The sequence below is a fragment of the Tiliqua scincoides genome, chromosome 9, assembly GCF_035046505.1.
Source record: "Tiliqua scincoides isolate rTilSci1 chromosome 9, rTilSci1.hap2, whole genome shotgun sequence".
NCBI classification, from domain to species: Eukaryota; Metazoa; Chordata; class Lepidosauria; order Squamata; family Scincidae; genus Tiliqua; species Tiliqua scincoides.
The window spans coordinates 16,603,894-16,630,652 of NC_089829.1; the positions used below are offsets into that span (position 1 = coordinate 16,603,894).

Genomic DNA, 26,759 nt, shown 5'->3' on the forward strand with positions numbered 1-26,759 from the left:
GCACTGGCCTTCCACCCACTGGGCCAGAGCCAAGGGAACCGACATGCCACATGGGGGCACTGTGCTGCTCAGAAGCTTGTACCTCTGAGTACATAGGCAACCCTGGGCCAGCAATGAGTCATTCAGTGAAGCCAGTTGGCCGGAGACTCTCTGCAGGGCCTCCCTTGGGGAATGTTTGCACGACAAAGCCTCCCTATGTGCCTTTTCCAACTGGTGGTCTCCCTCTTAAAAAAAAAACAAAAAACTCCATCGGAATACAGGGGGCTACTATTGATTTAAGAATTGATATCCTACCTACACTCACCTCCTGGGAGGTATCAAGGCAGTTTGCAGTATCTTTTCTACATATTAGCAGCAAAAAAAGTAAGGGTGGAGGGTTAAGTGCCTCTGGCTTCTCTTCCTTACAAGACACTTGGGTTTCTCTGTAGGCAGAAGGGCACAGTTCTGCTTGAACAGATCAATACAAGTGGCAGCCTTGGTTACATTTTATGCAAACATAAACAAATGCTGTATGTTTCATAATGAAATCAGAACCACAATCTTCCATGGCCTGTACTATTAGTGTCGCAATAAGAACTGTTTGGGCTTAACGGCCAAGGCCTCTAAAGAATTTCATTTCTAACTCCAACGCCTGCCTGAGAGAATCCACTACCAGACAAGGTGCAGCAGGAAGAGACGCAGCACTGGGAAGTGACTCCAGGTGGCAAACCCACATCGTAGGTCTAACTGGCCCTCAACGCACCACTTACTCAGATTGAAACCTTTCCACAAAATCTCACCACTAACACTCTGCCTATAGGTATGGCAGACTCAGATACACAGTGGTGTGGGAGGGTTGGCCCCCACCCCAGATTTAAATGGAAGAGTGGAGGTGGCAGTGGATTCCCCCCCCCCCGGACTGGTCTCCAGATTCTCCAGCTGGTCTCCATCCCCCTCCCCTGTTCAGTAACAAGGAAAAAAAGGGAGAAGCAGGTTAGCCTTCCTCTCCTTTCCCATCCCTTTGTACAGGATGGGGAGCTCACAGCTTGGAGAAACCCTTTCAAGCCCTGCAGGGTCCCTGACTCATGTCTGACAGCACACTGACATCCCTGTTGCCAGGGCAGCTGGTCCCAAGTCATGCAGCTCTAAAACACGTGCCTGGTTCTCAGGCATAGGCTCAGTCAGGAAAAGACTAGCTGGCTCAGAGAACTAAGCGCCAAAGGTGCCCTGGACAACCACCTCTCTTCAGACAGAAACCACCAAACCGCCTATTTACTTCCACAGGTACTACAAGTATTGTGATGGTTTCTGCTGGTATAGACTATCATGGCTTCTCCCCTTCTGGAAACTGTCTCCAAACAGTGAAACAGAGCTAACCCTCCAGAGCTAACCCTCAAATCGAGACTAGGCTGGTCTCCAAGATACACAAAGCATGAAGGCAGCTGCGCTACACCAGGCTCAGTTGGAAATGGCCAAGAGTGAACTCACAAGCACTTCCTCAGTCCCCAAGTCAAGACAGAAACAGCAGCTAAAGCTGGTTAGGAAGCCCAAGCCAATGTGCAGAGAATTTGCACCAGGCAAAGGTGGTGAGTGCCCTCCCCCACATCGGGGATGAATCAGAACAATGGGGGACTCATGAATTCCACGGAGGCAGCAATCCAGCATTCACACCTGGAAGAGACTCCGAGAGGACCAGCGAGGGGGGGTGAGCACACTTCTAGCGCTCCTCCAATGTCCCAAAAACCCAGTTAGCTGCCTTGGTAGAAGGAGCCCTCATGCACCCAGGGCCCATCTGCAGCTGGAAGCTACACGGGCCAGCAGCAGCAGGAGCATCCTGTGGGGTTGTTTGGCCCATCCAGCCATCCCAAGAAACACTCAGGCTCCCCGCCATCCTCAGTCACTGAAGAGAGCTCTTCAGCCCAGACCAGGGTTTCCTCACTTCCAGTGCAGGCACTGCAGGATATTCTTGCCCACATTACACCAGACAGAACATAAAAACAAGCCAAACAACCAATGGCTGGAGAGAGACAAGAGCCGCAAGGCAAGGGGAATAGCTGGAAACTGGGAAAAGCTCTTTGAGGAAGGACAGAGAGGCACATTCTCAATGAAACAATGAACACACCAACATAAGGAGCCAGACAAGGGGGAGAAAGGAATGGAGGAATGAATGGAGGAATGAATGTGCCACAAGCCAGGCACACACACACATGAGCGGGGAGTGTTTGGGCCTTGGCTTCTACCCCTACGCAGCAGGGGAGTGGCTGCCCAACTCGCAGGCAGACCCAGAAGAAAAGAGGAGGCACATGTTGCCCTAACCCCAAACCCTCTTCCTTGCAAAGCAGCTGGCCTCACACAGAACTCTGGCATTCTTCCTCCAGCCGCCTTGGGTCACCCTGGCCTAATGCCAGGGGGCAGCGGCAGCCAGCAAAGGCTGGAGGATGCCTTCCTGTTTTCTGCCTTGTTATATAAATATCTCCAACAGCTTCCGGAGCAGAGAAGGAGAATTCTGCTGAAAGAAAGAGAGGCTGCTCTGCGCTCCCCCTGCCTGGAATCGTCTGCAGGGCACGCAGATACCCCTGGGGAGGGGTGCTCTTCTTCCTGGTTTGCACCACAGCACCCATCCCAGCCATTCTTAGAAGAAGAAATGAGATGCCCTTTTATGCCACTGTGGTCCACCCCTTTTCCAGGCAGCAAACCACTTGCCCAAATCACACTGAGCATGCTATGAATCTCCCCCGCTACAATCCGCTCTGAGCCCTCGGTATAAAGCGGGAAAAGACCTTTTCCAAGGAAGAACTAAAAAGGAACACAGAAGAGGGAATACTCCCATGACACCTGTGTTTGAGCACAATGCCCACCATGTCGGAGGCTCAGGTGCCTTACAACCCTCTTCCCCTTTAGTTATCCTGCTCTTTCTGTCCTTCGCTGTGGGTGGTGGAGAGAACAGAGAGATGCAGAGAGACCAGCTGCCCCACTCCTGCCTGCACCTTCAGCCCACAAAGATGCCTGCTGCTTGCCTGCAGTTCTCTGCCGCTTCCGGGATTAGTGCTGAGCATTCAGAAGGGCACATCAGACCTCCAGGGCAGGTGCCCACCCAGGTCGCCCTCAATCTATAGCAGCGTTTCTCAAACTGTGGGTCAGGACCTACTAGGTGGGTCGTGAGCCAATTTCAGGTGGGTGTACATTCATTTCAATATTTTATTTTTAATACAGTAGAACCTCCAAAGTTGACCACCTCTCCATATTGACCACCTCCTTAAGTTGACCGAATTTTCACAGTATGGACAGACACTGCATATACACTATGGGAGACCAACCTCTCTATATTGACCACCTCTGTAAGTTGTATCTTGACCACTTCGACCATTGCACAGAGTATTAATTTACCCTCCGTAAGTTGCCCACTGAATGCGATACTGTGGGCCTGTGCTTTGTCTGGCTTGTCCCATCTTGGAAAAGCAAGAAGCCACGTGACAATCCCTCCCCTACACCTGCTAGCGCATGCGCAAAAGGGTTTTTATAGGTGGGCACACTGCACATAGCCGACAGACCTGCGCCGGCTGCCGATTGTACCTGGGCATGTACCAAGTTGTGAGGGACATGAGGTTGCTTGTGCATAGTGAAGCTACTGTCCTTTCACTTTGGTTCCCATCACCAGTGCATTACTTTATGCTTATATTGAAACACAACTACTATTTTGCTGCCCATTCTCCTGGTTTGGAGAGATCCTTCTGGAGCACTTCACGATCCCTTCTGGTCTTCACCATTCAGAAAAATTTAGTGTCATCCACAAACTTGTCCACCTCCCTGCTTATCCCTGTTTCCAGGTCATTTATGAAGATGTTGAAAAGCACCAGTCCCAGGACAGATCCTTGAGACACTCCACTTTCCACCTCTCTCCACGTTTTTGGCAATTGCCCACTGACACCCACTCTCTGTTTCCTGGTCCTCAACCAGTTCCCAATCCATGAGAGGACCTGTCCTCTTATTCCCAGACTGTGGAGTTTTCTCAACAGCTTTTAGTGAGGGACTGTATCAAACACCTTCTGGCATTTAGTGAATCTGAGGAGACTCAGTGGAGGCCAGGCAGCCTAAGTAAAAAGTGTTTTTTGGTTGTTTTTTTAGCTGTTGGGGCTAACATGCTACATGCTATGGGCTGGCAAGGGATAGCATTGGTCCGCCTGCTATGAAACCAAGTATTTGTTTTAACTTACAAATTTTTTTAAGCTTATGAATTTTCAGGGTTTTTTTAAACACTGATTGTGGGCTGTCTCTTGATATAGATATAGATAATATAAATAGTAAGCATCACAAGAAGATCAATTCTCATTGATATTTGCAATAAAACTTTTTAAAAATCCAATCTAAATAATAACGTGGCCTTGCATTTGTTGTCCTGGGAGCGAAACATGATAATATTTAAATGCCTTTTTTCCATATATGTACCACCTCCCTATGTTGACCAATTTCCTCCAGTCCCTTGGGTGGTCAACTTAAAGAGGTTCTACGGTATAGTAGACTTGATGCTACCATGGTATGTGACTGCATTTGGGGAAAAGTTACAGACCTGTGCTTTTAACATGCTACTATGTATATTCTTTTCACAATGATAATGAATGGCACTTACTCCTAGGTAAATGTGGGTAGGATTGCTGCCTAGGTAGGATTTTCCTGCTTGATGATGTCACTTCTGGTGGGTTCTGACAGATTCTCATTCTAAAAGGTGGGTTCCGGTGCTAAATGTGTGAGAACCACTGGTCTATAGCATTCGGATGAGTCTCTGCTTGCTTGACTGAGGAGCAGGGAGCAGCAGGGGTGTGGGTGGGTGGGCAGGCCTAGCTACAGCCTCTACATCTTCCAGCTCTAATAGCTCTTGGAGGAGGGAGGGTTGAGTTAGCTGGGTTCTGGCAAAGCAGGCAGCTGCCTGGCTGCTGCACCATCTCCTTTCCAACTATCCAAAACCCAAGGTTCAGTCTGAAGTCTACAGATTCAGCAGTGTGTGCCTTATTGCACACACAGTGAGGGACTGTGTTTGATACAGTCCCTCACTAAAAGCTGTTGAGAAACTCCACAGTCTGGGAATAAGAGGACAGGTCCTCTCATGGATTGGGAACTGGTTGAGGACCAGGAAACAGAGAGTGGGTGTCAATGGGCAATCGACAAAAAAAGTGGAGAAAAGAGCAAGCCTTCAAGGAACACAGGCTGAGGGAAGTGAAGACACGGGCACTCACTCCCACCATGAATCAAGCTAAGCCTCAGGGACTTCCTGCCTGTGAGCTCCTCACTGTCACCACCCCAGAGCACAGCAAGCATAAAGAGTCTGGCGAGCAAGCAAGCATGCCTACTGGAAGACAACAAGTCAGAGACGGAAGCACTAGCACAGATTATTTTGTCAGCCCTGTAGCCAGCTCACGTGTCTTCTAAAAATTAACCCTATTCACCAAAGCAGAGAGTTCAGGTGCACAGCCAAGGTGCTCCCCAGTACATGTGTCATCTTCGCTACTAGCTGCACTTTGCAGGTGGAAGGGGTAGTCAGACAGTCTCCCACCCTCAAAAGCCACTGCAGAAGAGCAGGCAGAATGCAAACTCTCAACCCCGTTCCCACCAATCTGTGTCAGAGTCACAGCTCCAATCAAGGGGGCAAGTCTATGGAGCTGCAAAGGTTCATGAACAACATTCACTCCCCTTGAGCAGTCTGTCATCCATAGACCTCCCCACTGCCCTGCAGCTCCCTGAGCCCACGAACAATTATGATTATAGATACCCTTGAAGAACTCAGAAACACAGAATCCCTGGAAGTCTGTTGGGTGTCACACACACACACACACACACACACAGGCCCACAGAATTAGTGCCTGGAAGCATCTGTGGCTGAGCATTCAGACCCTGGAGAACTGGGCCCCCAGGACAGCAAGCAGAGCAGTGCCAGAGATTTCCAACCAGTCCCTTTACAGCAGCGAGTGTGTCCTCCCCCTACCCTACTCCGAGGCCAGCCTGCCAGTAACAACAGAACTGGAGAACATGCTGTGAACTTTGGCACCATTTCAGGGCTATGTTCTCTGATTCTTTCCCAGAATGTTTCATTAAGAGAGGAAGACTCCAAGTAGGGCCATAGTCCCAGACCTTTATTTTTGCAAATCCAGGGTAGGAAACATGAAGGAAGGAGATAAGCTTGATTATCCCTCCGTCTAGCCAAGTCTGCTTTGTCTCACACTGCGCTATCTTGCCTGGCACACCATGGCAGTGGGCCCTTCAGGTAACACTCTCAGAAGTGCACGCACATAGACAGACTAGTATCGCTCAGGATGCAGGATGGTACAGCCAGCATCTCTATAACTCAAGAAACAGAGCTCAGCTGGCTAAGTCTTCAAATGTACAGGGCTGGAACTGTCTGGTCTTTTAATCCTGCTCAGTGTAGCTTCCTGCTTGTTCCCACATTAAAACCGGGGATGGGGGAGGCAGAGCAATATATCTCCTCCTGTTCTTTGCAATCCTAAGTCTTAAGATTTTCTCCTGGGTACACAGAAGGCAAGCAGGAAGAAAGAAAGATTCATAGGCCTCTCCCCTGTGGAGGAAACTATATTGGTTCATCTCTTCACCCCCTTCTGCCGTTACACTGGTGATGTAGGAGCTGCTGTTGCATGCCTCCTTCTGCTTGCTGCTGCGGCAATGCAAGGTGCCAAGAAAGAGTTCACCCTTCACAGATCCAGCCTCCTGGAAGAGGTTTTGGCAGTACCAGGTGCCACCTTGGCTGCACCCTCCGGTTTCTCCTGCACAGGATCTATTTTCAGCATAGCTGCAGAGCCCTGGCAGCCACGGGCTCAGAAAATATTTGCAACCTTTATCAGCACAGACAAGACTGGAAGCAAATGAGGGAAGGCTGTGAGTACAGATGCTTACTCATAAAGGCAGAGCAGCGGGAAATTATTATTATTATTATTAACAGTATTTATATACCGCTATTCAACTAAAAGTTCACAAAGCGGTTTACAGAGAAAAATCAAATAACTAAATGGCTCCCTGTCCCAAAAGGGCTCACAATCTAAAAAGATGCAAATGAATACCAGCAGACAGCCACTAGAACAGACAGTGCTGGGGTGAGGTGGGCCCATGGTGTGCCCATGGTGTGAAATTGCACATGGGAAAGGGTCAGGGAGGAGAGACAGCAGTCAGTGGAGGTCACAACAGCAGGTTAGGTGCCAGGCCTCTTGATTCCAGCTTCTAGCTGGCTGCTTGTTGAGCAAAGGTGTCTTAAGGCCCCAGGGCCAGGAGTTCCAAAGCCATCCTTCTGGGTCAGCCAAGTCACTGACAGTCTCGCTCTGTCCCTCTCCAGAGCAGTGTTTCTCAAACTGTTGGTCAGGACCCACTAGGTGGGTTGTGTGCCAAATTCAGGTGGGTCTGCATTCATTTCAATATTTTATTTTCAATATATTAGACCTGATGCTCCCATGGTACGTGACTGCATTTGGGGAAATGCTACAGCTCTGTATCAGGCTACTCAGTATATGCTTTTAACAATGACAGTAAATGGGACTTACTCCTGGGTAAGAGTGGGTAGGATTGCAGCCTAGGATTGTTAAAAATTTTCCTGTTTGATGATGTCACTACCAGTCATGACATCACTTCCAGTGGGTTCTGACGAATTCTCATTCTAAAAAGTGGGTCCCGGTGCTAAATGTGTGGGAACCACTGCTCCAGATTGTTAAGCATTGAGATGAAACCAGCACCTTAGTCAGCAGGAGCTCCTGCACTGCAGCAAGAGGAGGGACAGGCCAAAATCTTCACTTTATGCAGCACAAACTGGCATTGTGGCTGAACACCGAGCACCAGGAATGGGTTGCAAACTGCCCCTTCCCCTCTCCTGCTCCGTTAGGTCATCAGTTTACCTTTGGTAAAATAAGCATACCCTGTCTGCAACCAGCAGCACTTACAACTGATGCTCCATACCTAAGTGCTCCCAGGGATCTCTGTGATCCCTTTCTTATCTTCCTTCTAGAACATTGCATTGTCATCATCTGCCATGCTTTGCACAAAGGGGAAAAGAAGACACACTTTGGAAGAAAAGAGCTATCTTGTTGGCCACCCAAAGCCATGAGATAGAGAGGAGGGGGAACATATCCTGATCATTTAAGACAGCTATTGAAGGGGCTTTCATTCATTGGCAGAGACTGGCACTAACCACCACTTGGTTTCACCTGTGCTTTCTCTTGGGAAAAGTCTGGGGACCAACTGAGTTGTGAAAATGGCCACTGGGGAGTGAAGCAACCAAAAGTACCAACCAGCAGCTCTGAGGCAATGGGTCATAGTGATCTTTGCTTTGCCCTTCCACCAAAGTCTGTGCTCCAGCACAAACCCCTCAACAGGAACGTGCCTTGCCAAGCAGAGAGAGAAACCAGCAGGGCTGAGAGGCAGCTGGGAGAAGAAGATGAGCACAAGTTAGCCCTCACGAGGGACCTTGGGAGACCAAAGGCTGACTCACAAAGCCCAGAATGCCAATCAGAGCTATGACTTTGCAAACCAGGGACCACACGACTTCCGAGAATAGCCACACTGGGACTCACCAAGAATGGTATGGACTCGGACTGACAGCTGTGTGCGCAGGAGAAGGATGGGCCGCCTCCCTTTGCTGCAACAACAGGAGAGTAAACAGAACTCAGTCAAAAAAGCAGGCTCAGCCCCAACAAGCTTCCCAGACAATGTCCTCCTTTACACTCCCACACCAGCTCCGACAATAACCTCAAACCGGAGCTGTATGCCCCAGAAATGCTCCCCAGGCCTTGGGTAGCAGATGATTAAAGTGCATCTGGAAAATGGATGGGGAAGCCCCACAGAGACCACCACCTCCTCCTTGGCTGGCCTGGAAGGGTGGAGGGGATTGTGGGAAGGATGGGTCTCATGCTGCCTTTGCCAGCGCAAACAGCCTATGCATCTATTAAAACACCCTTATTTCTGAACTGACCAGACTAGGGTGCTTGCATATGCAAGAGTGCAAACAGCTTTCCTGACAGGTCCAGACAAGCTTGGGCTGAAGAAATTGACCCACAAAAATGGACCACGTGCCTGAATGATTGAAACAGAAATTCAGTTGTTCACCTGATGTCTTCATAGAAGCCTTCGAGCATCTCCTTCTGCTCCAGCAGTGAAAGTTCAAGGTCCAAATAGAGGCCAGAAGGCAAGACCTGCAAGGTGCAGTCTTCGAGCTGCAAGAGACAAGCATGGCCAGGTTTTCAGGAGAGCCCCTGTCTGATCACTAAGCCAAGAAGGCAGCAGAAAGAGTCACACAAGACTGGGGAGGGGGCATCACAATTGAGTTGGGCACACAGACTGCAGTCCCACCCTTCACCAGTACTTGTGCCCAAGCTCCTTTGCTTCCTAAGTCCCCCTCCCCTCAAAGGCCACCCCCCTGCCTTTTTTCTTCCATTTAGAAAATCAGCACTCCAGGATTAGATTCTAACTTGCACAAAGCACAGACCTTGTGCATCTCCTCAGCAAGAGAAAGAGCAGCTCTGTCCAGCCCAAGACCACCACATCTGCCCACCCCACCCCCACCCCATCACTGAGCAGCCATTGCACATGCAAGCAGTCAAGGGAGTTGCCCCAACATTCTCACTGGACTCACTCTGGCTTTCTAGCCCCAAAAGCATCCAGGCCATCCATCCTCATTGCAATTAAGGACTCTTAACACTGGCCACCAAAAACCCACCCAGTGAGAAGGAAGGCCATCCATCACACCAGGTGGCCAAGGGCATGGGGTTTCTTCTTTCCCAGGAAGGGGAGAGAGGCTTGCATATGTGTGTACACACGCAAACCTCTGCCTAGAGGCATGGAAGATGGAGATCTGCCACCCCACCCCACTGCTGACTCACCCCACATGAGTCAGACCTCATCTAGCCAGTGGCTCATCCAGGATGTGGCAACAGGCATATTCCCAAAAGACATCAGAGTCTCTGGGGAGGTGCCTTGTCTGACAATGCAAACCATATGTGCAGTGGGGGGGAGGGGGGCTGCAGAGCTATAACAGTTTTGGAAGAAAGCTTTTGTCACAGTCCCACAATGGATGGGACACCCTTCAGAAGCAAGGGAGCTCCTTGGCTTCAAGCAAACCAACAGAGGCATTCCGCCCAAAGGAGAGTCAGTGCTCACCTAGAGGGCATAAGGGGAAGGGGGGAGAGAGACACTGGTTTTGGCACTGGAATGACCAGGGTGTGGTTCCCTCCCTTTCTAGAGAGTAGACTTCTGCTTGGGCAGCTGATGGATGGGAAAACACCTCAAAGCCTGGTGTGCTCCCTGGGGCATTTGGTGGGCCGCTGTGAGATACAGGAAGCTGGAGTAGATGGGCCTATGACCTGATCCAGTGGGGCTGTTCTTATGTTCTTAAAGCCCGACATTCAAGATGCTGAGCTCCCTGACGGAAGCTCAGGATGCAGACACCTGGCAAGGTGGAATCTCTGCAATGCTCTGACTGAACATTGCCAGGGTGCACTTGTAGGAAGAGGGACAGAGTGCTGAGTGCCAGACAGGACAAAATCAGCAGCTTTTTAAAACCAGTATGCCTTGATGGGATGGGAAGGAGGAAGAACCGCAGCTGACTCTGCCTGGGTTTTGTCCTTCTCAACAAGCAGAAGCAAATTTCACCTACTGCTCAGCCAGGGTAGGTGGGAGTGGAAACAGGGAGGGGTATGTGGCCTGCACTTCTCCCAGAGCATGCCAGGAGCAGTGAAAGGGCAGATCCAACTTTCCACTCCTTCCCCAGTTTGCCACCATGGGGAATGGGAGGGGTTGCCAGGGGAATCCTTGGGTTTGTATCCCTCCTCTCTCCAAGCCCAGAAAGCGCAGAGTTAATGAATGAGCCCCCTCCTCCCGCCCCCAGCATCAGTCCAGTCCAGGCCTTTAAGGTCACTGCTGCTCCCACCCCTCCTGCCAGTTTCCCATGCACAACTTTGGCAGGAATGCTGTTTGGCGGGGTGGGGGAGGGACAGGCGATAAGGCTCCAGCCATGGAATTCTTGGTTCGTGGGCCACCCCAAGGCTACCGCCAGCAGGCAACCTCACGGGACAGGCACAGGCTGTTCCGCCCTGCCTGGTTACTGTGGGAACACTCTCCAGGCAACTCAATACCTGCGGGGATAGGGAGAGAAATACCCTGCTGAGCAGAACCAAGCAGCGGGGCCTGCTCTACCAGACTCATTTTTGCCAGTCTCCACAGATGCACAGCCTCTTTGAGGGTGGGGTGCTGCTATGAGCCACAAAACTCTTCTGAGCCTCGAGGCCCTCCATCCTCTACAGTGCCTCCCCATGAGGACTTTCCTGGCCACAGGGAATTCCCTCACTCAGAAGCTGGAACTTGGTGTATCTCAAGGGAAAGGGAAGCAAGACTCTCACCCTCAGGTTTTCTGACCAGGCACACAGGATGGAAATTGCCTGACTAATGGAAATGCAGGACTTCTATTAGTCACAGACTCCCGTGCCCTCACCATAAAACTCTTAACACCAGGGTTTCCTTTTTCTCTTGTGACTTCCCTTCTCACCTTGCCCTTTCCTTCCACCCCCAACCCCCCCGGGCCCTGTGTAACCACAACGCTTAGGCCAGTAAGCAAACCTATGACATGTGTCAAAAGTGACATGCCACAACATTGTGGGTGACACACCAGCGTCCACCAACACCCTACAACTGAGACCCAAATCCTAACCAACATTGCAAAAGAGGCCAGAAAGGGAGAGATGGCAAGAATGGAGGTGAAAATCCCTACTACTGAGGAATCTAAGGTGTCCTCATAGAAATCACAGCTTGAGCCACTCCGGAACTGACCGGCTTCGTGGCTCCCACAACTCTCTGCAATTCCTGTCTTGTTGGCTGTGCTTTTCCAGCCTCTCAGAAAGAGTGGAAAGTTCATAAGCAGTTTCATTTGAGATGCAGAACACGGATAAGGTAGGAGACCACTGTTTAAAGCAGGGGGACTTAAAACTTTCTGCATAGAATTAAACGAGGGATGATATTTTTTCGGGGGGGGGGGATAGAATTAATCTGCTAGAGTTTGCTCTGCAGCACCAAGTCTATTCTTATCTGTAGGGGGGGGGATAGAAAAAGCAAACCCAGATGGCCAATTTACTTGGCAAACACACCATGCATATTTGGGATTAGGAACAGCGTTCCCAGTTTAGAAGGCTACACGTAACCAAGATGGCACTGGGTGTACTTGCGAGAAGGTTTATATTTAAAAGTCCCAGATGAGATGGTTGGAATGAGCTCGCTAGGAAAATCTGACTGTTGACGTCCTAGCTTGGGATGCAGGAGTTGGTCTTGGGAGGGCCTAAATGTTGGTTAATGCCCAGTGCTTTCACCCACCTACAGGAAAGCAGCACCAGACCAGCAATGTCACCATTGCCAAACCAGCGCCATATCCACATTTGGAAGCAGCAGCAAACAAGATCCTTCACCAGAAAATGTTTTTACACCCACCCAACAGGACTAGGGGGCAATGCCTCTGTTACTGTATCAAGGATTCTGAAAATGCTTTGATTTAGCTGCAGGCAATACACACAACAGTTGCTGGGGGGGGGACTTCACGAGCTTTTAGAAAGCAGGCTTCATTTGTCCACGGATGGTCAGTCAGAAACAAGCAAGTCAGAATGTGCCTTGTGTGACCCTCACAAAAGCCAAAGCAAAGAATGGGGGCAGGGGATGTGAACGCAAGGATCGCTTGAGACATTTCTGCCCAAGCCCAGGAAAAGCTGCGCTTTCCATCCAGGTATGAGCCAAGCCCCCAACCAGTAGCCATACTTTACCCAATGATCTGAACTAATAAGAACACAGCCCATGAAGGCTGTGGGCTAAATGAGTCCTGGAAACATGAAGGGCAACTGAGTCTCAGGAGCATTGAAAGGCAACCAGATCTTGCCCAGTTCAAGCAGGCGTGCGATCCAGGGCAACAGGTCACCTAGGACTGCATATGATCCATGAGTGAGCTAGATCTGGGATGTAGCTTGAGGGGCCTACTCAACCAGGTCAACACTGCAGGGGAGTCAGTGGATTGGGAAAAACCCATTCGCACACTTCACTGGTGCCAATGTGGCCGAGGAAAGCACTATGCATCAAACTCAGTCTCTCAGCTCCAATCTCTGCCCTTGGGGGGGCCCCACAAAGACCATCTGGTAGGGGGGCTTCCACACAGATGCAGCTGTGGAGCTTTTCAGGCTTAGCAGCAGCTTTGCAAAACAAGGAGCTGTAATCAAGCCAGCAGCTGACAATAGGATCCCCGAGAGTGTGCTTTAGACTCTTCACCAAAACATTCAGTAGGACCAGTCAGAAAGGCCTTGATGTCAGGCACCCTGGGGCTTGCACTCGCTCTGTCTAAGTAGCTGTGCCAGTCCAGAGTCAAGAGAAAAACCGCACAGCAGAACAGGGCAACGCCTTCATTAGGACCAGGCAAAAGAAACCAGGAGGAGCTTTGAAGTCCTACAAGGCTCTTAATCTGGTAGGGGGGGAGGGCTATATTGGAGGAACTCCAACAAGTCTGTAGCTTGTAAAGTCTAAACGTGGAGTTTAGGGTAAACCTCTATAAGGTGTGTTTCAATACACACAACGCAGGGTTCCTTTGACAAAAGAAGCAAAAATAAGACTGGTTAACCAACCCTTCCCCCCACAACTCTTTGTCAGAAACTGCAATGTGGAAGGGGGAATATGGAGTGAAATAAGAGCTGTTGAGATGGCAGAAGTTTTTCACCTGCGCCACTGGAAAGTCCCCAGTTAGGCCACTCCTGGCAAATTTTAAGAGGAAAAAAAGCAGGTGCCTTTTTGCAGAACAGCAGCAAAATCTTCATTTCCAAACATCCACATACATGGTCTTGGCACATAGTAAGTACCTTTAACAGATGTTGCCAAAACCTGGTGGTCATCTGGACTTGAAGCACCCAACCCATATGAGGAATCCAGAGAAAGAGTTCTAAAACCCTGCATATACTTCAGGGCTTCCGGCAGACTTCTGGAGAATAAAGAGTGTGTTTCATGTTGCAGAGTTTAAAAAAAAAAAATAACACACACACACCTCACTCCGAGGACAGAAGTTGGGGTGCCCAGTATCCCAGGGCTAACCTAACTTCTGGTGGTATAGCCAGTGGGCCTTTCAAAACCACCAACCAAGGGTGGCAGACACAAGCTGGGAGTGCAGAAGTCTGACTGACTTCAACGGAACTTCAAGATAAGACTTTCCTTCTCTGTACCACAACCCAAAGCAAGAAACTGTAAACCTTAAAATGGGACACCTCTGGGAAGGGCTCTCAAGAAGACAGCCAGGAGAGGCACTGCTTTTGCTGCCTCCACCTGCTGGCTTGGCCTGTGCACCTCTCCCCTCATGGGAGTCCAGAGCAAGGCAACTATCCCATGAAGGGGAGGGGGGGACAATGAAGCCAGCCAGGCTCTTCCCATGGTCAACTTTCTCTGTAGTGATGGTTTGACAGGAAGTCACTCTGCAAGACTTGTCGGCTGAAGGGCAGGATACAAATGCTTAACGCATCAGTTAAAATCAAATTGACTCTCAGTTAAATATTATACAAGCATATTGAGAGAATCAACTCTCTATTAAACCGAACTTCCAATATGGCACCGAAGGGCCTGTTCGCAGGGGCATACCACTCTGATGTCCTCTGGGACGCAGCTCAACATACGCCCCTTTCAGGGTCTTGAAGCTCCCCAGTATCGTATAACTACACTGACAGCGATCGGATCAGGATCAAAGCTGTCATTTCATGCACAAAGCTCCTCTCCACAACACATGTCTGAAACCTGAGCAGCAAGCTGGTCGTTCTCAACTTCTTTAAGTCACCAACAAAAAATACCCCATGACTATGCAGACACGAGACACTCAGCAGCCTCCAGGCACAAACAACACACAAACACGAGACACTCAGCAGCCTCCAGGCACAAACAACACACAAACACGTCTTCAGATGCCAACATTCAACAACAGCTCCACAGTTGGGATGCCAATTCTCCACTTGGGTGTCGCTAGACCACCCTCTGCTTTTTGGCACCAGGCAGAACCAGACAAGGGCCCCTCCACCAAGCATCCAGCTTCCAACAGCAGCTAGCCAAACACCTGAAAAACAGGACTCCGAGGGGATGTCTACCCTCTGGTGTTTGGAGGCAGGCCGTCTTTGAACACCAAGGTCCCATGTCGATCGCAAGACCAATGGCTGCTGATGCTCCTTTACCCTCTGTGCTACCAACCTAGGGGGCTGAGAGAAAGAAGATGCAATCCTCCATTATGGTAGGTTTGAATGCAAGATGGGGTGCACAACCTCAAAGGCACAAAGAGGGCTGCCAGACATCCATGCTTGGTACATCAGTCTCAACAATGGTGGGAAGTAAAGATGCAAGCAAGGAACAGAGAGTAGAGAAGAGAAGCACTGCAGAAGGCAGATGAGATGCTATTGATGAGATGACAAATCAGAAGTCTTTCCAAGGAGAGAGAAACAAGACTGACCAAATGAAAGGACTGAAGCAGGAGTTCTCAAAAAAACAGCCCTGCTGGATCTAACCAAGGGCCCATCTAGTCCAGCTTTATGCATCTCTCAGTGGCCCACCAGATGCCAAGAGAACAGGATTCCTGCATTCTGCTGCCACTCCCTTGCAGCTGGCATTCAGAGATAGGCTGCCTCTAAAACTCAGAGGTTGCACACAGTCACCACGACTTGTAACCTGTGATGAACTTTTCCTCCATAAAATCCATCCAATCCCCCTAAGCCAGGTGCCATCACAACATCCTGTGGCAAGGAGTTCCACAAATTACACACAGAGTGAAGAACTATCTTTTCTAACTGTCTCTCCAGTCAATTTCAGTAGATGTCCTCTGGTTCTGGTGTGTGTGAGAGACGATAATTTCTCTCTATCCACCCAATGCATAATTCAAACATCTCAATCATGTCTCTCCTCAGGAGACTTTTTCTCTAGACTGAAAAGCCCCAAACATTGTAGGCTTTTCTCATAAAGAGGTGCCCTAACCTAATAATCATTTTGGTCTCTCTCTTCTGGACCTTCTCTAGTTCCACTAAATCCTTTTTGAGATGTGGTGACCACAACTGGACACAATAACCCTTTGGGGACAGCAAACCATTTGTTGATTTATTTTACTATGTAAACCGCTTTGTCAACTCTTCTTGTTAAAAAGCAGTATATAAGTATTCTTATAATAATAATAATAATACTCTACATGTGGCCTTACCTTCCATTTGTACAACGATATGATAATAACTGTTTTACTTTCAATCTCCTTTTTAATAATCCTGAGCACGAAATTGGCCTTCTGCAGAGCCAATGCACACTGCACCAACACTTTCATTGAGCTGTCCACCCACAACCCAAGATCTGTTCTAATCCAGTTCAAACTCATCAGCGTATCAGCTCAGAACCCAGCAGCGTACTTGTGAAATTTTGATTTCTTGCTTTAGAGTGCATCATTTTACATATGTACTCACACTGAAGTGCCTCTTGCATTTTGTTACCCATCCCCCCTCCCATTTGAAGAGATTCATCTGAAGGTCTTCACAGTCCCTTCTGGATTTCACCATCTGGAAAAGTTTGGTGTTATCCACAAACTTGGCCACCTTGCTGCTTATCCCCAACTCCAGACATACTATGAGGGATGCATCCTTAGTACAGAGACGCATTTAGAGTATGAACAATATCCCCACGGTAAACAAGTTGATATCTTGTCACTGCACACATCCGAAGTCATAATGCCAAAGACAATAAGAGTTTGAAACAAAGACTTCAGTGCCATTTGTTCGAAGTGGATCACAGTCAGTCCCACTACTTCATGCCACCAGGCAGCGTATTTCTCTGCCAGTACTCAGGTGTACAGAGGTATCGTCCCACATGCTGACAACTGTGCAAGGCAGGGAAGAGCCTGCGCTACAGTCTACTGCAAAGGCCCTGGGAAAATGCTTCTCAACTTCTGTGCCTCACCCACAGCTTCAGCTGCCCTTGCCTTTACCCATTTTTGCCTGGCTCACAGGTGTACAAATTTGACCCCTACTGCGCAATGTTGGGCAGAAATGTCTTAAAGCCAGACAAGAGGTACCCTTGAAGCGCCACGGCTGCTCCTACCTGCTGAGCTCCTAGCCAAAAGACAGGGGCACAATCTTGCTTTCAGGAGACTGGCAACAGCCACAGCTGTGCCCAGCTGTCTGCCACAGCTATAGAGCCTGCTTTCTGGTCCACACCACAGTGCCTCCTTCATAGCCCCCACAAGTTCTCACTATGAACAACGCCAGTGGGGTCACAGGCACCGCTTCGCCCTGCTCCACCACTGGCTTGTCCAAGCAGCTCCATAAGTCCTGCTCACTCACTATATCAAGTGGGGGAGGAGAGGCTGAAGCGCCAGGATGGGCAATATGCTCTTCCTGGTGAATATCTGCCTGAAGCCTTTCCAGCACAACAGTCCTGCAACGCAGGGCCTGGGCTCCCAATAGGGCACTGCTCCAGCCACATCTGCCAGGTCACCCTACTCTAAACTTAGCAGCAGGCCAGCTGCTTCCTCCCAGACAACTCTGTGAGCCGGAGAGGAAGCTGGCTCACTTCCTGCACGCCCGGGCCAGCCTTGCGGGGGGGGGGGGCAGCAGCCCCAGCCGCAGGGAGGCAGAACCCCCTGCCGCAAAACCCCCTGCCCTTTCCCCGCGGCTCCTCCAGCCGCCCACCTCGACTTCCCTAAGAGGAGCCTGGCTCAGAGGCACCGCCCGCCCCAGAAGCGCGCAGCGAGGTGGGGCGATTGGCAGCACTCTGCACGCGCCCCGGAGCACCCTTCTCACCGGCAAAGGAGCGCCCAGCAGGCGATGCATGGTGGGCAGCTGGGCGGCGAGGGGCAGCGCCTCCAGGACAGAGTGGGTGGGCGGCCGGCGCGGCTCCGGGAAGGCGGCGCACGAGAAGGGGTCCGAGTCCTCCAGGTACTGAAGCCGGCACAGCACGGAGTCCGCCTCCGCCTCGCTGCCCGGAGGCTCCCCCATCGCGGCAGTGCTGGCGCCGCGGGAGAGACTCCTGGCGGTGCCGCGCCGGGCTGAAGGGAAGCGCAGCCTCCGGGGCGGAGCGGCAGGAGGGGCGGCTTCTCCGGGGGCGGAGCGGGCGCAGAGGCTTCCCATCTGGGGCTTCTTCGCCTCCCCAGCCCCAGCCCAAGACGGGCCAGAGCGCGCGGGAAGGTCCCCTGGAGCATCACCACGAGCAGAGAGGGCGCCCTGCAGCCGCTGAGCGAGGCTTTCCAGCAACAGCCTGTCTACTCAGAAGTAAGCCCCATTATAGTCAATGGGCTTACTCCTAGGCAAGTGTGGATAGGGTTGTAGCCTCACAGCCCCATCCTATGCCTGTCTACTCAGAAGTAAGCCCCATTATAGTTGATGGGGCTTACTCTCAGGAAAGTGAGGATAGGATTGTAGCCTTATTCCAGGAAGGGACTGGCAGCCCCATGCAGGTCTACTCAGAAGTAAGTCCTGTTATAGTCAATGGGACTTTCTCCCAGGTAAGTATGGATAGGATTGCAGAGAGAGAGAGAGAGCGCTCTCTTGCTCATCCTCTGAATCTCTCCCTGGTTGACTGGTTGGCTGTCAGCAGTGGCGTAGCTAGAGAGGGTGCAAAGCTCTAAGTTTTGCAGGGAGCCTCACTGCAGCGTGCAAGTGGCCCCCAATGGCTCTGGAGGGGCCACTTGCACGCTGTGGTGAGGCTGCCTGCAAAATTTAGTGTTTTGCACCCCCTCTAGCTGAGTATTGGAATAGAGAGTGGGTGGGGGGGAGGATATAGCCGCTGTTGCTTGTTTCCAGGTTTTTGTGCCTGTCTTGGATTTCCAGGTTGCTGCTTGTTCCTGGTATCCCAGGACTGCCATACAGGCAGGCACCCAACCAATGAGACCTTTCCTTGCTTCCTGCAGCCTCCAGGAGCTGTATTTAAAGGTGCAACATCTTAAAGAGATGTGCTCCCTGCTTGCTCTTTTGGGACTGCTTATGAAGAAGGGTGCTGAAATGAGGTGGGTGCAACACTCTAGTGCCCTTTCCCCATGTTTCTGTGCATGGACCCCTGTGAACTGGAAGCCTGCTGGTCAAGCCCCAGGAAACCCTGTGGGTGGGGCCTGTTTTTCCAACCTGCTGGTGGCCATGTGCAGGGTAGGTGATGAGCAGAGCCCATGGAAGGGCCTGTCTCCGTTTATGAGGAGGTGCTGCAAAGGAGGTCATCCAGGACTCTCCGAGCAGTGGCCACTGCAGAAGGGCACACCACCTGATCTCCCACCGGCAACTAGCTGCAGAGGCATAACTAGAGTGGATCCTGAGGGGCACTTGCCCCAGGTACTATGCCAAGGCGGGTGCGCATGACTGTGCCTCTCAGGCTTTGCCCTAGTTACAGAGGAGGCACTGGCCAGGGCAGTCTCCACAGGAGAAGGAACAGGAGAGCAAAGCCACTACAGTGATCGCTCTTTCCTCCAGGAAAAACCTGGGAGTGATGTCACATGCTGTTGTGATGTTGCTGCCCGAGGCACCAGGGCAGTGTGTTACACCTCTGGCTAGCTGTGCACTGCCCCTTCTTGCTGGGGGCTGCAGGCTACTCTTGGGGGTGGTGCAATCCTAGGCACAAGCCAAACCCACCCACCCCCAAGTGCTAAGCCAGCATGCTCAAGACTGCACCTCCAGGGTTGTCTCTTTCTGTTCCGTGACTCTCTTGTTGTCTGGCTATCAGGCCTGTAATCAGAATGCCACATGCAGGGGGAGAGTATGGAGACATTTCTGTCCTGGCCTGTGTGAATTGCAGCTTACCCTTCGCCTCTGGTGCTGAGCAGTTGTGGCCACTAGGTGGCAGAGTTTCCTAAGCAGTCTGTAGAGGAGATCCGTCCAGTCCCAGGTCCTATTTCCACCCCACATTGGGAGAAAGACTCAAGCGGGCATGAACCGCTGACAACCACTATGAGTCAATGCAGTTGGACATCCATCCCCCATCCTTTCTGATTGCCTCTAAACACTTCCTGTGCCCATTTTCCCAGTAGATGAGACAGCATAACTGTCTTCTATTGATTACAGCCAGAGAGTATTTTAGTATTCACTTGGCAGAGGGTCAATAGGAGGCAAACTGGCAGCATGGCCTAGTGGTTGGAAGTCATGCCACCTTCTCAGAAATGAAATCCCATCCCTAAGAGGTAGAAGAGAACACTCACCCCTTTCCCAAACCCTCTGCGGGGTGGTTAAACACAGTGTTCTCCAGTCTACTTGGAGAAGTCTGCTTTGAAGTCTGCTTTACAATGTTAACACCAGCATGCAAAAATTATCTTGCCTCCACATCAAGGTCCTTCCCCTTCTTCTCCATGGCTCCCTCCTTTCACTCTCTGGAGTGGAAAAAGAAGAGGGAGGTGGAGCAGAAGAGGACAAGGAGAGGAGAATGGTGGATGAGAGCAACTCTATTGCTCGCCATCTCTCCCCTCTACACTTCTGTACTCCTCTGCCTTTTCCAAATTAGGAGTGGGAGGAGTAGAGGCTGGCATGCCACCAGATGGGGGGCAGTCTTTAACCAGGTGTCTCCAGGGCAGGAGGTTTTTGGCTGACCCAGATCCTTTGGAGGTCATCAGAATCCACAGTTGCCTCTAGGTTGCACAGCTGGACAGAAGGGAACTGAGCATCTATACTCCAGGAAGCACCTATGCCTGGCTCCAGGAAGTCTGAAAGGTGTCAACCGAAGAAGGGATTTCCAAAGAGCCACAGGAAAAGCTGACCCTTCTTTCTTCAGTTTCTCCTAATAAACAAACGTGCTCATTTATGGGACACATTAAAAGCTGCTCAGTTTCTCAAGAGGGGCCTGCCTTTCTTTAAGCTTAATTGGTGTATCTTAGCCATTACAGCATAGTCCCAGAACGTATTTCAGATTCCAGTTGGTGTGGGAAAAATGTAGAAATGCCACACAGGCCTTACTCTGTTTCCTTCTGTGGGTAATAGAGTGTCTCTTGGTGTAAGGCCGCACAACCTCCTGCACTAGCTGGCTTGGACCAAAATGCATTGCAACCCACATAGCATTTCAACCATTTCCTGTCCTTGTCTCTACTGGTATCTTCTAAAAACTTTTGAAACATTTGGCAATATCTTCCTTCAATTGTTTAGTCACTGCCTGATGGTGGGAACTTCATTTCATATAAGGAAACATAATAATGTGATAGATAGCTTGCTAGTGTGATACTTTAAATGTTAAAGTACCATATTCTTGGAATCAGTGATGAAGATAAGCAGGAACTCTAACTGTAAATGGAATCCCAAGTGCTGTGCAGTCCTATGTGTGTCTGCTCAGAAGTAAGCCCCACTGAGTTCAATGGGACTTATTCTCAGGCAAGAAGTTGTAAGATTGTAGCCTTTGTCATCAAGCGAAGTACATTTTCAAGGACAATGAGGTCAAGTCCATGTCCACTCCAGATGAAACATAAATTTCTCTGTGTTATATCCAACTTGCTGGACTGAAGTGGATCTTTGTTAATATCTTACCTTTCTTTTATGCCATTTTGTTCACTCAGACCAATCTAACATTTGTATGCAAAGATGCATTTTTCAAGCGTTTCTCTTACTGGCTAATCAGCCCATCAAATGCCTCAGAAATTCAGGGAGCTCCTTAAAAATTGCATCTGCAGAGGAAAAGGTTGACTCCCCCACCTTTGTCTGAAAGAGAAATGCTGCTTCCTCCAGTGCTCTTGCCTGTTATCCAACAGACACCATTGTCAAAAAAGCCAAAGGATCTTCTCCTTGGCTGCATTACTGTTCCATTGGTGCTATTCTGGAGCTGATGAACAAACAGAAGTAGCATATGAACTCTACATGGATGGAGGTGTAATCCTGGCTGCCCAACCCCACTTTCTACCATAGGGCTCATGCACAGCAGCTGTTCCAGAAGTCCTAGCATTTTTTTCATATATGGCATGCGTTATGCTCTTGCAGGTAGGAGCCATGTGGATGGAAGAGCATCTAACAAGCCCCCAGAAATGCCTGCACCTGGCTGTTGTATTCTCCTTAACCTGCCTTTTGCATACATCCTGCATGGAGCCCAAGTAGCTGAAGCCTGTGCCTGCACTGCCTCACTACTATGGAAGACACGGGGTGCTACTTGCTTTTGGCAAGCAGGGGATTGTGATTGGGGAAGCGCCCAGTCAGCAGTTCCTTTTTTCTCCCCCCTCACACCACAGGCAATCCAGAGGTGGTGCCATGCTACCCCAGCAGCAGAAAGAATGATGCTCCTTCCCCACAGCTCTTGTGGTACCACCAAGCCACAACCCCATGGAGAGAGCTTACCCCTGCCCAGCACCACCTGACAATGCAGTGGCTGAGCTGGGGCTGATCCCTGTGTGTCCCAGGCCTGAAGAGGTTTGTGTTCCAGCAGCTGGAGCAGGACTAGTGGCCATTTCTGGTACATCAGCGTCAGCCTGAGCTGGCTTTTCCTGGTTGACTTGCACACTGGAAGTTCTGTCTTTGGCAAATGTCCTTTTAAAAACCAAAACACCCCTTTGGAAAGGGGGCAGGGTTTGAACTAAAGCATCATTGATTCATGGCCATCTAGTGCAGGGTGTCTCCAAACTTTTCATCAGACCCCATCATATATCTGCCATGGTGTTGAGGGCCAGAAACTAAATAAATGGAGAACCGATGTGCTGAGAGTTTGATTGAATACAATAAGTGGGGGGTGGTAGGAGCAGAGGGCAAAATTAACTTGCACAAGAAGAGGGAAGAGTAGGTTTTGAAAAAGGATTGGGGGAGCAGAGGGCAAAACTGATTAGGACAGGAAGAGGGGGAATGGATTTTGAAAAAGCATCAAGCAACCTATGGTACAAATGACAAACATCTTTTTGTTTCAGTTTCTGCTCCATATAAGTTTAGACATTAACTTTAATAATTTATATTCAAGGTCTCCCAGTGTCGATATATACCTCGTTCAGTCACTAGAGGTGCTGAATGTAATAGAATGGAATGGAATAATTTTTCCATTACTTTGCATTGCATTCAGCACCTCTAGTAGCTGACTGCAGTATGTACCCAGAAGTGCATCTTTGTAGCTATTTTGAGCTCCAAAAGGCTGGGGAACCCTGCGGGGTGGATAAAAGCATCCGGTGGGCCATATGTGCTCCCCAGGCCGGGGTCTGGAGACCCCTGATCTAGTGGCTGGCTGAGCCACCGTGAAGAGATCTGCCTTCCAAAGGCCAAGGTGGGTTGACGTTCTCATTTGGTGAAAAGTGATGATGGCTGTAGTATTAGTGGGACCTGACTTTGGCACACAGAGCTACAGGGTGTAACCAGGCAGCCTCGGTCACACCGGCGTCCCCCGCCTGCCCAATGCTGATGAGCCACTTTCGTAGGGGCAGACAAAGGTTTTTCTCGGCTTACTTGCAGAGTGAAGTGCAAGTCAAGATGGGAGTAAGATTTAGGAAGGAGTGGCAGCTTCAACTGGGAGGGTACTCCACAGTGGTCTTCAACCTTTTTCCTACAACAACCCCAAAAAATAAATAAAGTATGAGACTGGGGACCCTCTGCTGATCCTGCCCCCCTCCTGGGATCCAATCTGCCCAACCCTCACCCCCATCTCCACTAACCCCCACCTGCCTCATTTTCTTCTGCCTCTCATGTCTTCCCAGCAACCCTGTGAAGTAGGAGCCTGAGCAGGGCCAGCCGTAGGGTAAGACAGTGAGAAGAGGCTGTGTAGGATTATATCAAGAACTCGATTTTGATAAGGCAGTATCGTGATTGGGCTGGATCCAAGCCCTTTCTTGCACAGGCTTTGAAAGGTTGTTGGAATCCTTCAAATGAGGCTTCATGACCTCATTGGGGTCCCGACTCACAGGTTGAAGAACACTGGAGTAGAACATATCTTCTTCGTATTTTCCTTTGGCACTCTTGTTAGGGAAGCCAGAGGCTAAGGGGAGAAGTGTTCAGTGGTTAGCACTTAGTATACCCCTTCCTACTCTCAGCTTTATTGATTTACTAAGGCAGTTGCGGGGGGGGGGGAGAAATTGGTAGATGTGCTGCCATCATTCCAGGTTGGGGAAACCAGGCTAGAGGAAAAAAAAACCTCCCCTCCCAAGAAAGCGGGGGGGGGGGGGGAAACAACCTCTGCAGTGGGTGACCAGACATTGCAACTCACTGAATTACCCATGAATGTGGACAAAGCAGGCAAGGATTCAATAAACAATTCAAAGAAAAAAAGAATGAAACATTGTGGGGAGGGTGGGAGAGAAAAGTACAAGCTGCATGCTTATGAAAAATGGATGGATACAGCTTAACAAATGGGCCTGCAGGGGATCTAGGTATTTAAGAGTAAAGCAAACAAAACCCCAACCAGTCACTATACAAATAAGGTTTAGAAGCTGACTTGGAGTGAAAAGAGCAAACAAAGCACAATCAACTCTCTAAAGGCATCTAGCTAGAAATACAGCCCTGTTGCCAGCTTCTTACATTGGCCCAGGAATGCTGGCCTTCTGCCATCCAAGACCTGGTTCCAGTGGCAGATCTGGCCAAACACACTTGGCGTCCCTGTGCTCAAATCTAGAGTTGATGATGTTGATGTCATAGGTAGGGTTACTCACCTGGCCACTTCATCCAACCCCTCTACTTAGACAAGTAGACTTGGCTAACCAAAGGGTACCACATTTCATTCACAGCAGGAGGGTGGTCAGGAGGCAGTATTGCCTTGAATTTTTCACACTACTGCACAGACCCTTTCTACGGCAGCATGTACTGTATCTGATTTTTGACTAGTCTCAGGGCTTGAGGTCATTAGTTATCTGATCTTTCTCTCACCCTTGGGGGATCTACCAAGAATCAGATTGCAACCCACCAATGTGTCCCGACTCACAGTTTGAGAACCTAGGGGGCTACAAATGTCTAAAAAAATCAGAAAAAATAGGGCAATAATCCCAACTCTGGTGCAAAAAATTGGGCCTTTTTCAATAGTAGATTGATGGTTGCAGGGAATAATTGCTGGGGTTGCTGTTTCCTGTAGTAGCTCATTTCCAGAGATGGAATGAAACCCGTCAGACGCCACCAGTCTTTGGGGTTTGCTCAAAACCAGCCTTGGTTGCCATGGCTGGAAACCACATTTCGGATCCTGTGAGTCATCTGCTGAGCTGTCAAACCTACTTGAAGGAAGCTGTCCATGGAAGCATCATAGCAGCAGCAGCATGACCAAAGCTCCTAGCCAGGACCTGGGCTTTTGTGAAGATAAAACACATCCCTAAGTTTCCTGAGTGGTCTCTGGACAGCCAAAAGGAGATACTTTGCTGTAATTTCCAGCCTGCCAGAATCAGGAAGAGGGGCAGGGGGACTTTGTGGTGGTTATAGCAGAGGCTGATGGGGTCTACTGAGGTGAGGGGTGGGGGGAGTCTTGCCAGAAGTTAAAAATCCCATGCACTTTGCCCTTTTCTGGTTCCTTTCCTCTCTCCTCTGGTTCTTGACCTCCTCTGGTCCACTGGTTTCTCCAGTGGCACCCTGGGCAGCAACAGTGTTACATCACATGATATCATGCAACATAAAGCGCTAGCAGCATGTGCATACTCACAGCAGTGGCTGAGGTGAAATTGCCCCTTCCGCCACTGTGAGTGCCCAGGTGGCAGGCACTCCACCCTCACTCACAGGGCAGCTGGCGCCCTCCTTCAAATGGCACCCAGGGCTCATGCCCTGGCTTGCTATAACCTGGATCTCATTCTGTGTGTATGTGTGTGTGTGTTGAGATACTTGTCTCCCCAGATTAAGGCCAGCTGTCCTCCTCCTGCATTGTGGCCCACCATCCATCATGTGGGGACAGGAAGGGGGACCCATTTAACCTGGAGTACTGCCCTACTCGTGGGTCATGGGAGGCATGGGAGCAGTTATGGGAGGCAAGATACATTTGTCATAGGCCAAACTGTTCATAGTTCCCCAAAAGCTCCCTTCCAGGGAAGAAAGCCACCCCAAAGTTGGGCACCAACTGAAGAATATAGCATTATTATGGCCAGAGGAACAGGGAACCCCAAACTGGTTCACAGAGGCTTTTTCAATGAATTGGAACTGAACCCCTAAATGCACAAAGCTACAGCCAGTTCAAAACTGGTTTGAAAACAAATGAATGAATCAGACTAATGGGATTCCTCTCTGTTCCAGCTGCATTTGGAGGAACGGTGTTTCCCAGGGAGCCTTTGGGAGAGGAGGAGGCAGAAGAAATGGGTGAGCTACACCCTGCGATGCATGTTGAGGCTTGTCCACTCCCAACCTGCTGCTGTCCAGCAGCAAGACTGGCAGAAGGGTAGGATTCCTGAAGGGAGGCTGCAGGGAGCTCCTGGCTTTTCTGGGCCTGCACTCCCTCCTCTTGCTGCCGTTGCACTGGTCATCCAAAACAGGCTTAATTCTTTTCTTTTTGAGTGAGTTCATGGAACTTTCCGAAGGACAAGAGAATTACAGGACTTGCAGGGACTATTCAAAAAGGAGGACAGGAAAGGTGCCCTTTTACCCCACCCCCCACCCCAATGTGGCATTGTTCCAGGGCAATGATGTGTCAAGGGGCAGGGGGCACTTTGGAAGAGTGGCAATGGCACCTTCAGCTGTGTTGGCATTGAGAGGAACTATGCTGTGTGCTGCCATCACCACACAGTAAACCCACCAGTGCCACTCACACTCCACTCAGTGTTCGTGTGGCTGCAGGAGTCATCTTAATTTCCCCATCCTGTGCTGGCCCTCAGCCTAGCATCACTGGGAAGGACCCCAGGGCAGCGCAGGCGTCAGCAATGGAGGGTGCTCCAGCATTTGCCTGAGAGTGCGGCA

General features: G+C 50.1%; 1 protein-coding gene across 2 annotated transcripts in view; it reads right to left on the minus strand.

The window, feature by feature from the left end:
• The window catches only part of FHOD1 (formin homology 2 domain containing 1), a 39,017-nt gene extending 21,003 nt beyond the window's left edge, over positions 1-18,014 (minus strand). Inside the window, exons 1-3 of one of the 2 annotated variants that reach the window (XM_066636929.1) lie at positions 17,784-18,014; positions 9,073-9,179; positions 8,541-8,605 (exon numbers count right to left, since the gene is read on the minus strand). In XM_066636929.1, the coding sequence (XP_066493026.1) occupies positions 8,541-8,605; positions 9,073-9,179; positions 17,784-17,978 (367 nt within the window). In that variant the 5' untranslated portion in view covers positions 17,979-18,014. The remainder of the gene's footprint in view (positions 1-8,540; positions 8,606-9,072; positions 9,180-17,783) is intronic. The other variant, XM_066636930.1, reaches the window with a different exon arrangement.
• Positions 18,015-26,759: the final 8,745 nt, after the last annotated feature.